This window comes from Malania oleifera, chromosome 3, assembly GCF_029873635.1.
Source record: "Malania oleifera isolate guangnan ecotype guangnan chromosome 3, ASM2987363v1, whole genome shotgun sequence".
NCBI lineage: Eukaryota > Viridiplantae > Streptophyta > Magnoliopsida > Santalales > Ximeniaceae > Malania > Malania oleifera.
Window position 1 is genome coordinate 93869828 of NC_080419.1, and position 12142 is coordinate 93881969.

The following is a 12142-nucleotide window of genomic DNA, read 5'->3' on the forward strand; positions in this document are numbered from 1 at the left end:
TATTGCACATAATCTGGACAAACTGTTTACATTTGGAGGTAAGAGCAGTATAAAAATAATTCAATAACCTCCAAGATTCAAATCCGTGATATGGACATATATTCATCAGGTCTTTGAATCTCTTCTAGCAAGCTTGGAAGGTCTCACCGCCTTTCTGCATGAACTGACTGATCTACTTTTACAAGTACTAGGTTCTCTGAAAAGAAAAGAACTTAAGTAAAAACTTACGATGAATTTCAGCCCAGCTAGTGATAGAGTTAGATCTCAGAGAATTAAATCAAATTTTTACCTTATCTTTCAAAGAAAAGGGAAACAAACGAAGTTTGATATACTCATTGGGTTCAACCCTATTGATGAAAGTGGTGCAGACCAACTCAAAATTTGTCAAATGCTGGTATGGACTCTCAAAATCCATCTCGTGAAACTGGGGTATCACAGATAACATATCATGCTTAATTGTGAAGTTCGGTGCATCTTGTCGTAACACAATGCAGGAAGGGTGCAAGTGCGACCATAACTTCCTCAAAGAATTCTTCAAATAGATTACTCAAATCAATTTCAAAATCACTCGTAAAAGTAACAAGAGAACAATCAAATTTTGTACTCTATGTGTCACTACTGGTGCTAAGTGAAATTTTAGACAGTATATTCGAAATATCTCGGACCCAAAGCATCAAACATCAATGCAAACAACAAAAATTCACCAACACAGCAACAAACAAGCATGATAAATTTTTTTAAAAATTTTTATATTTTTTATATTTTTTTTGTATTTTATTTAAAATTTTTAATTTTTTAAAATTAAAAAACAAAAATAATTGGAAAAACACAAATTTTGAAATTAAATCTAACACTTTCCAGTAATAACACCAAAAACTTGACTCACTTAAAAAATAAGCAGTTCATAAACTATTCCAAGTATAGGAGTTCAGTCGTATAATACTTAACCCAAAAGTTAAATTGTCTCATCAGGGAATACAATTTAATTTCAAATTTTACATAATTCCAATAAGATAATAAGAAACAAAAAGGTCACTGAACATAGTTCAAATTTGGGTTTCTGAGATGTTGAGATTTTCTTTTTAACGAATTAAAAGAACACGCAATTTAAAGTCTAAATCCTAACACAAACTAATTTTAACAATGAGAAATGGAAATCTTACGTTTAATAGTTAAGCAAGAATTGAATCCTAGTTGAACTTCAGACAAGAATTAAAGACGATAACTTTCCTATGTAGCTTAAGCGCGCAATTAATAAAAAAAAACACTTAATGAAACACAAACTCGTAATTGACATGCAATTCTAACAACCTCAATCAATACAAAAAGAAATAAACTTGAATGCAATCAAGAATGAAAATTTAACTCTTTAACAATTAACGACAACCGGAAACACAATAAAAATTTGGACTTTAATTAAACTATACTTAACTTAAAAAAAAACCCAACACAATTTAATTCTAAAACAAAAAACCAAATTTAAATCCAAAAGAGGGTATTTTTTTTCTTTTCGTATTTTATTCTTTTTTTTTTTTGTCAAGAACCAAACTGAACTTTGATCAAGTAAAAATTAACTCAAGGAAAAAAAAATAAATCTAATGCTAATATTAATTAAGAGAGAAAGAAATTAAATAAACTTCAATAATAACACCCAAAAAAGACTTACAAATTAAAACTTTAAATAAAATTCTACCAAAACTAACAATTATCCAATTATTTAAAAGCAATGACAAAAGGAACTAAGGAAACAAGACAAAAGAAAAACAGAGAGAGAGAGAGAGAGAGAGAGAGAGAGAGAGAGAGAGAGAGAGGAGGAGGAGGAGGAGTTGGCCATTGTTGGAGTAGTAGTTGTAGCGGGGAGAGGCAGCAACTTGGGAGGAAGAAAGGGTTTTCAGGTTGGCCTTCTCCAGCACAGCAGCAAGGAGCAGGGGCTGGGTGCTCACGGGCAGCAACAGAGGAAGGGTTCTCGGCTTGGGACCTTTAGCAGCAACAAAGGACGGAGCCTTCTCGATTTGGAGCAGCTTGGAGGCTTAGCTTTGTGGTTTACAGCAGCAAGACTTCGGCTTTGTGGCCTTACAGCAACAAAGAGAGGGGAGAGAGGTAAGGGAGAGAGGAAGAAAGGAAGAGAAAGAGAGACCAAGAGTGAGGGAAGAGAGGAGAGAGCTAGAGAGAGAAAAGTGTTGTGCGTGAGGGAGAGTGGAGAGAAGGAAGAGGGGTGCTACTGTTGAAATTGAAGAAAAAAATTATTTAAGCCTTCCTATCCCTACCCAGCGCACAAGGAAAGGACCTGGCTGCATGGCTGAGTCAAATCAAACCAAAATATTTATTTTTTTATATTTTTTTTCTTGTATTGTTTCTTCTTTTTTCTTCTTTTGTTCTTTGCCAGCGAATAAAAGGGATTTTGACCTTCCTAAAGTACGTATCTCTCAAAACTCAAAACATGAAAGTCATAGAGCACTTCTTTAGCTTTCCCCAGAATTTTGAATTGTCTCGATTGGAGCTTGGATGAGAAAGTTACGCCCAGATTACAGAGTAATGTCGATTTTTAGCTTCCAATAGTTGACCTGCAATAAAAAATACAAGAAATTCATGAATTACTCAATAAAATCCAAATATTATAAATAAAACACAATGTTAAATTATTGAGAGTAATTAGACATTTAATTAAAAATATAATTCGTAATACATGAATTAAAACACCTAATTATGCAATTTAAGCGCATAATCATCAAAGCACGTAAATCTTGAGTCTTTGATTATTACTTTCGTTTATTCTTTGTGATTGATTATTGTTTCCGTATTGTTCATCATTGAGTGCTTGCATTGCTTGTTTCAAGTTCATTTGTTTGGTTTCCACTACACATTTGCATCAACAATTAGTATCAGTGCTATTGGTTTGCAATAGTTGGGATCTCTTTGATGAAATTCGAAGTTAATAAGTTTGATGGAACGATAAACCTCGAACTTTGGTAGAGGAGGGTAAAGGACTTGCTGGTGTAGCAAGGTATGGTGAAGGTACTATATGGAAAGAAGCCGAAAGGCATGGACGACACGAGTTGGAAGGAGTTGGACGCGAAAACTGTGTTCACTATCAGACATAGTCTAGTCGATGACGTGATGTATCATGTCATGGATGAGGAATTGCCGATAGCGATTTGGCTGAAATTGAAAAGACGGTACATGACCAAGTTATTGAAGAACAAGTTGTATCTTAAGTAAAAAACTATATTGGCTTAAGATGACAGAGGGTTCGGACCAGACTCAACACATCAACACATTAAATCAGATCATTAGTGATTTGAAGCGAGTTGATGTAAAGTTCGAGGAATAGACAAAGCATTGATGCTGCTGAATTCGTTACCTACGTCTTCGGCGTACGAGAATCTAGTTACGACTCTAGCAAGGGGGCAAGAAATCATGGAGTTGGAGGATATCATGAGTGCATTGTTGGGGTTCCATCAAAAGAAGAAGACCATCGATCAGGGTTCACAAGGTGAAGGACTCGTGGCGAAAGTTAATCAGGATCGTGGGAGAGGCAACTTCTAGGGTGGATTGAGCAACCATAGGTCTCGGTCTAAATCTAGGAAGAGGAAGGATGTGCGGTGTTTTAAGTGCGAAAAAATAGGCACATAAAACCCGATTGTCTGGAAAGGATGAAGGGGAATGCAAAAGGTTCATCAAACATGTCAAATGTAGTAGAAGAAGGAGACTTTAGGAGCGATGACAGTGATATACTCTCGGTTTCATCTGGGTCGCATGAGTTCGCAGATTCTTGGATCCTAGACTCGACGTGTTCTTATCATATGATGACTAACAAACACTGGTTCACTACGTACAAATTGGTGAGTTATGGTTCCTTTTTTATGAGAAATGATGTTGCGTGCAAAGTTGTCGAGATGGGGCATATCAAAATCAAGATACATGATGGTGCGGTGAGGACATTATGTAAGGTTAGGCACATATCGGAGTTAAGGAAAAATCTGATTTCATTAGGCACCTTGGATTGTAACAGGTTTAGTTACAAATCTGAAAGTGGGGTAATGAAGTTGTAAAGGGCGTTCTAATCATGATGAAGGGGAAGAGAGTGCTGGGTAATATATATATCATTGCTGGGTACTATGGTTGTAGGCAGAGCTGTAGCCGCAGAGTCTGAGTCTGACAGTATCGTTTTGTGGCATATGCGTTTAAGGTATATGGGTGAGTGTGGGATGAAGGAACTTCATAAGAAAAATCTTTTGAAGGAGGTCAAATTATGTAAGTTGGAGTTCCGAAAATACTGTATGCTTGGGAAGCAGAGTAGGGTTTGTGATAGTCACGCACAAGGCGGAGGGAATACTAGACAACATTTATTCGGACGTTTGGGGGTCGATTAGAGTGACATTATGAGGGGAACATGTGTATTTCATGAGTTTCATCGATGATTACTCACGGAAGGTCTAGGTGAACTTCATGCGGCACAAGTCGGAGAAGTTTGCCAAATTTAAACTGTGGAAAGTTGAGGTGGAAAACCAGACCAGGAGAAAGAATAAGTTCCTCAGGACAGAAAACATTATTGAGCACATAAACTCGGGTTTTAGAAAGTTTTCCAAGTAGCATGGCATAAGAAAACATTTTACAGTACGTCGGACACCACAACAAAATGGTGTGGCGGAAAGGATGAACCAAACCCTAGCTAAAAGGGCTTGATTTCTCAGGTTAAATGTTGGGCTTGCTATGAATTTCTAGGCCGAGACGGTTAGTATTACTTGTTTCTTGGTAAACAAATCACCAAGGGCATCACAAAATGGGAAAATTGTTGAGGACGTGTGGACAGGTAACGAGGTAGACTACTCTAGATTAAGAGTATTTGAGTGTCCAACCTATACGCACATTTCTGGTAAGAAGAGATCAAAACTTGAGGCAAAGTCTAGACGATGCACCTTTCTGAGATATCAGAAAGGCGTGAAAGGGTTCAAGTTGTGGGATCCATTGACAAACAAGTGGTATTCAGTAGAGATGTGGTTTTCGATGAGAAAGCCATGTTGCGGCATACTCAAGTGGAAATAGAGAAACATGTGCCAGAAAATAGCAGCAGCAACAAGCATGCCATTCATATGGAGTTAAAGACTCAAGGCAGAAATGCAGGGAGTTCTAGCTCGAGAGATTAGCCGGTAGTACAAGTGGAGTCAGAAACTCAAGGTGGAGATGACAAGGTTTAGAACACAGGGAATTCTAATTCAGATGATCAGCAACCGCGTCTCAGTATAGCTGTAGATAGACCTAGACACATCGTCAGGGCACCCCCCAGGTACGATTTTGACGATCTTGTGTCTTATGCGCTTATAACTACCAGCGGGGATCCTGCTACATTTCAAAAGACTGTGCACAACTAAGAGAAAGGTAGTTGGATTAGCGCTATGGTAAAGGAGATTAAATCGTTGTATGAGAACTAGGCGTGGAACTTGATGGAGCTTATTGTTGGGAAGAAGACAATTGGATGTAAGAGGGAATACAGGAAGAAAGAAACAATTTCAGAAAAGGAAAGAGAGAAGTACAAGACTCGTTTGGTAGCAAAGGGATAATCGTAAAGGAAGGGAGTTGATTATGATGAAATATTCTCCACTGTGGTTAGGCACACTTCCATCAGGATAATGTTGGAACTGGTGGCGTAACATGATATGCATTTGGAGTAGATAGACGTAAAGATAGTGTTCCTCAACGGAGATCTAGAAGAACTGATTTACATGACACAACCAGAAGGATTTTGCCAACCTGGACAGGAGCACTTAGTTTATAAACTGAAGGAATCATTTTACGAGCTGAAATAGTCTCCAAGGCAGTGGTACAAAAGGTTTGACACCTATATGATCTGTATTGACTACATGAGGTGTGAATACGATTGCGGCGTCTATGTGAGAAGTCTTAAGGACGGTTCTCATATTTTTGTTGATGTATGTTGACAACATGTTGATTGCTGCTAAAGACATGACTAATGTAAATCAGTTAAAGACTCTCTAGGGAAAATAGTTCGATATGAAAGACTTGAGTACAACCAAGAGAATTCTTGGCATGGAGATTCACAAGGAAAGAGCTTCAGGGAAACTATAGTTATCTTAGAGCAGCTATCTAGAGAAGGTGCTGGAGAGGTTTAGCATGGATAATGCTAAACCGGTTAGCACATCGATGATGAGTCATTTCAGGTTGTCTACCGCTCAATGCCCAAGGACAGATGATGAGGTTAGTAATATGTCGAAAGTCCCTTATGCTAGTGCAGTGGAGTGTCTGATGTATGTCACGATATGTACAAGATTGGACTTGACACAGGCTGTCAGCATGGTAAGCAAGTTATTTTCGAATCTAGGTCGACTTCGTTGGGATGCGATCAAGTAGATTCTTAGGTACTTGAGGGGTACAACCGGATATGACATCATGTTCAATAGACAACAGAGTGATCTATTAGTGGTAGCATACGTAGATGCTGACTACACAGGAGACTTGGCTGATAGGAGCTCTACCACAAAATACGTATTTACCCTTGTGGGAGGACTTATTTGTTGGAGGTCTATGGTACAGTCACTCGTTGCCTTATTTTACTTCTGAGTCATAGTACATGATAGTGGCTAAGACTGCCAAGGAAGCGTTGTAGCTCACGTGATTGGTCAAAGAGCTGGGTATCCAGCAAGGTGGAGTTCGGCTGCAGTGTGATAGTCAGAGTTCCATATACTTAGCGCAGAATCAAGTGTATCATGCGAGCACAAATCACATTAATGTACGGTTTTACAGGGTCAAAAAACTTATTGCTTTAGGTGAACTTTTACTTGAGAAGGTTTACACATCTGACATTGCAGTTGATATGTTGACAATGTCTGTTACAACGGACAAGTTCAAGTATTTATTGGACTTTATCAATGTCTCCAAGTGCTAGATGAGAGACGATCCCAATCTATGGTCCCTGGTGGAGCAATAGGTATGCTTTTGGATTTCCCCTAAGTAGTGAATATTCCCCAAGGTGGAGGTTGTTGGAGATGTGGCTTATATTGAGTGGAACACATGTACCAGAAAAACATCATGATGTGAAGAACAAGGAAGCTAGTTGCAGTAAGCGTTGACAGTTTCCTAATAACCATCAACGATTTCAGTTTAGCTAATAGAATTCAGCTCTTTACCTAAAACCGTCGACAGTTTGGCTGAAATCGTTGATAGTTTCGTTTGGTGCAAGTTACGATTTTTTAATCGGGAGATGAGTAGATTAAGGGGATTGGAGGATTTTCCTCTAGGAATTACTACAACGATGATTTAAATAGGTTCTAAGGTTCCTGTACGCTTAGGGTTCGTATTTAATCAATATTTGTAACCCTAGAAGTAAGCTTGACATTGTGATAGTAAAATATTCAATCATTGCTCTCGTGCACGTAGGCAAATTGCTTAACCGCATAAATCTTGTGTGTTTGATTATTGTTTTTGTTTATTCTTTGTAATTGATTGCTATTTTCGTATTGTTCATCATTGAGTGTTTGCATTGCTTGTTTCGAGTTCAATGGTTTAGTTTCCGTTATGCATTTGCATCAACAAAATTGATTCAAATTTGTTGGGATAGTAAAATATAAATGAAGCTTCCAATTCAATTGTGAAAACCTCTTTCTAAAATTGCATGTGGCCACATCAATGTTTGTTAATATGAAAGGTTCAGCTAATTTGCTGATACTATAAACTTTTTTCCTAAGTATATTTGATGTTCCAAAACCACCTGGTGTGGGAACTAGATAACCTTATACACAACCTTTGGGACTGATCGTGGAAAAAAAGAAATCCTGTGCGTTTTATGAAAGTTGTAATTAAAACTCTTAACACTAAAATTAGTGCTGCATATGAATAATTCATTCAACATGCGTTATAATGAGCATGAATTAGTGAAGGATTACTTAGCCAAGATATTACAATATTGAACAAGGTAAGACTTTGTTAGAGACGTCAAGAAGAAATACAACTTTGCTTCCAAATTCAATTTACTTAGAAAGTTGAATTCCGCACAAATAACTTCTCTATTCTCTGCCCACACCAACTCGAACAACTGACCTTACATTTTATAGTGTCTATATTCATCAAAGCCTTAAATAAGCTCTCACTGAATAGTTTGTATTTAACATGTAAAAATTCTACCGAAGATTTAACAACCGTTAGATGGTTCCACATTACAACACTAATGATAGTTTAGGTCTTAATTAAATTGCAACAAGTTAAAAGTTTAAATTTTAATTTCTACTTTTGTTTAAGTGCTTGATTTCTTTTGTTATTAAGCCTTACCTTTTCTAAGGTCCATATTTTGTTATTAAGCCTTACCTTAATTAAAGATTATGTGGTTTTTGATAATTCAATTGATTGCTATCTGATAATTAAATAGGATTATTACACACACATGCACACACACGTGTCGAACTACTAGTAGATGATCTAAAAACTATAGTTTTTTACATTTTTAAGACTGATAGTGGACTATAAAAATGGGATACATTAGATTTAGTAAGGTTGCCTAATATGGTATTTAATAATTAATATGGTTCTTAATTGTAACGTGGTAAAAAAATATTTTTAGATTATGTTTACAAGTATGGATTTTTCAAGTCTTGAATTTGAATTTGTGAGCATTTGAATAGTGTAATACATGACAGTAGAAAGTTTTGTACAAATTCATACAAATCTAAATCTCAGGACTAAAATTTCCAAATTCTCAAACATGGGGTTAGATTATTTGTAAGATTTTAATTTTAGATAGCTTAACTAAAATCACATTCATCATAAGATTGAATACAAAACTTTATAGGATTCAAAATATGGGCTACTGGCAACGACTTTCCCTGCATGGAGACACACAGCAAGACATACATGGTTGAAATCGGTTTAAATCAGGATGTAATGGTCAAAATGCAATGAATGGTTGATCTGAGAGTTTCTACAGAACATGATTGGAGTAGACATCAATCTCTCTTTCTATCTCTTCTTCATCTAATTAGTTACCGAATTAAGTTATCAGTTTTAATGAATTTGTCCTAAATCCAATAAATGGTAGGGGCAGCTGTATAAGTTCAGAAGTTACATAAAAGAAAGGTATTGATAGATCGAGTACTACACATGATCAAATACACCTTCTAGGTATTTCAGATTTTATAATCGGCTCTACTATGTTTTATGGTCTCAGTACCATTGGAGGCTTTGCACTACTTAAGCCTCCAACAATAATTGCCTAATTGGACTAAAAGAAGTGTCATTGTTGTTCTTTGATATTTCAAATCTTAGGGGGTTTCCCTGGTGCTCCCAGAGTTAGTATTTTAGATTGGTTTGCTGTGATTGTGATTCTTATTTGGATTTTATGCTTTTGTTTATGTTTAATCGAATCTTCCCGGCACTCTTTGGATGGTGTAGGTGATACCAATAATTCTATAGACCTCTCTAACACTTTTGAAATGATATTTGCAGCAGTAGATGTTTCATTTTTATAACATCTATCCAGTTTTATCCATCGTAATTTACATTTTGTTTAGTTTATAATAATTAATAAATATGAAAATTAAAGCTAAATATCTACACTGTGGTGTCACAGTTTCAGTGTTGTTCATAAGCAAAGAAACAATTCAAACATTAGTGTCAAAAAGAGGTTTTGTGATAGAATTCTGCTCTTTGATTGTGTTGCACCATTCTGATACATTAATGAAAAAAATTGTTATAAAGTCATGTAATTAGAACAAAGAATGATATTAGTGCATTTGCTAAGCTTATAGATGAATATCAATTCAACTAGTAGAGTTAGATAACGATATGTTTATAAATGAATATCAATTCAATTGGTAGAGTTAGATAACATGCCTGGATTTTTTACTAGCTTTCAGTGATCATCATCCATTGTCTAATAGTAAAATGCTCTTCGAACTCCATCCTGCAGTCCTTTGATCAGAGAGTAATTGCATGTACAAAAAACTTATTTCCTTTATATGCAATTGTCTTCTTCTCCGCACCAACGCACCATAAATGGCCTTGCAGCTCTAAAACTCCTTTCATCCTTGCTGTCTCCCATATAAACTTGAAAAGCCCTAGAGCCCTGTCCAACTGCTTAACCCCATTCAAAACCATCTTCTCCTGGTTAGAAGTTAAAATCCTTCCCATGCACAAGCAATACCTATCCATCCCTACCCCATAAACCCCGCCACATATTTCTACTTCAATATCTGTAATACTGCCACAGAGGTAATATTGCAGAAGTGTGAACAAACATCTGGATGAATGACCTAATGTCTTGGAAAGCTTCTTTTGCACTAGGCTCTCTTGATGTCGAGCCTCCTTGTACCCAATATTTCTATCTATTAACACATCCTTGATCTGAGCAAGCCCTTCTTTCATGACCTCAAGCTTTGACACATGAAACTGTAACTCTTCTTCATTTCTTAAAGATTTGATGAGATCATTAAACATATCAAGAACTTCTTCCCATTTATTAGCAGGGGAATCAACTATTTTGGCAGGTGCAAGGCGCATCCACGAAGTGGAGTCAGGGTCATAGGAAATGGCTTTGTCATCCAAAAACTTTAGACAGCTAGAGAGTATTTGGTGACCCATCTGGGTACCTTGGCTGAACAACTGATGATTCAAAGACTCCATATCAGATTTCAAGCCCCTTAGTATTTCCTCTAGTGCTCCTGTCCATACCCGGTGTTGTGTGACCTGTGGGCATATCGTGAGACGCACAAACTTCCTTTGTTGTGCAGAAATGTTTAGAAAGTGGCACACTTTGGTGAGTGACTTTATAGTAATGGGCTCTCTTTCAATCTGTTTATTGAAACAAACAACTGGAGAACATTCTCCACCTGCGGAAGAGGACATCACATTGTTCAGTGATTCCTGCATTGATGCAGACCCTAGGAATGCCCTAGCCAGTGACTTGAAAGCATACATTCTTTCTTTGACTTGATCATCAATGATTCTTGAATTATCATCTATGTAAACTAGTCTTCCATCAATCAAATCCACGTCTTTCAGCTGGTGGGACAATCTTGTTATCTTCGGAAATGCCTTCACATACCAATCAGAAGGCAAAATCTCCTCATGGGATTCCTTTGAGTAGTGATAATGCCACACTCCACTTGGCTTGTGATTAAGATGCAATGGGGCATAGAGAAGTTTTTGTACATGTTTGTAGGCCATCGAAAAGTCCTTTACAATGTGATAGTCCTTCCCAGAATCCAGAAGATCATCGCTTATTTCCCAAATAACTGCAAGTTGGTTCTTTGCTTTCTTCTTTGAAATCAAACCTGTAACATCAAAGCTCAGATTCAGTCAGTGGGGCATTTTATCGAATGAGTGGTGGTGGAAATTTTATCACAACCAGGTTTTCCAGCACCATCCAGAGGTCAAGTACGCAATCCCAATTGTTAACATAATTAAGAGTAAACGCACATAAACTGCAAACTCCTACTCCAAAAATAAAAATTAAAAAATTAAAAAAATAAAAAAAAATTTCTCTTCAGTCGAGTTCAGGAAAGTGATGATGCTGGGTTTATTCTCGATTGGTTTTTGGACAGTTGGGCCTCGAATTTGTATTTCAAAGCAAAGACGTTTACAGGGTTCACTGCACACTATCTATATATCTATATATTTTTTCCCTTCGTAGAATTACAAGCTGCATTTTGTATTTGGGGAGAGCTCTGCCGCTGTAGAGTGCGTAAGGGAAGGCATATCCTGGTGGCTTCTCAAAAACCCTCCCCCACTACTAGACCAAAGCGCACAAACATCTGAATACGATGCCTTCTTGTGATAAGTTTATTCAAATTGCAGCAAGTGAAACCCTTTTGATTTTACGGAGAATCCTTTTTGTTTCTTGGGAATCTTGGGATTATTTAGTTGTCTAAAATATTTTTTATTTTTATTTTTAGTTTTTCAAAAAAATATAATTTATTTTATAGATTTTTCAAGATTTAAAAGGTGAAAGTAAATAGTAAAATATTTTTTTATTTTATTTTTAAATTTCAAAATAATTACGAGCAGACAACTTCTTTTCCAATCTACAAGCTCTCCATCTTTCACAAAGTGTTCCGTCTCTCTTCTCTCCTTTAAAGCTCGTATGAACGAAGACCTCAGAATCTCTTTTCTCTCTCAATTTTTCTCTGAAGTTCTT

General features: G+C 36.6%; 1 protein-coding gene across 1 annotated transcript; it reads right to left on the reverse strand.

Annotated features, from left to right (window-relative positions):
- Positions 1 to 2312: 2312 nt before the first annotated feature.
- On the reverse strand, positions 2313 to 11812 carry LOC131150330 (uncharacterized). Its single transcript, XM_058100974.1, has 2 exons — positions 9841 to 11812; positions 2313 to 2564 (listed from the first exon to the last, which is right to left on the reverse strand). Exon 1 carries the CDS (start codon positions 11170 to 11172, stop codon positions 9925 to 9927), a length of 1248 nt encoding a protein of 415 aa, XP_057956957.1. The 5' UTR covers positions 11173 to 11812; the 3' UTR covers positions 2313 to 2564; positions 9841 to 9924.
- Between the last annotated feature and the right edge of the window lie 330 nt (positions 11813 to 12142).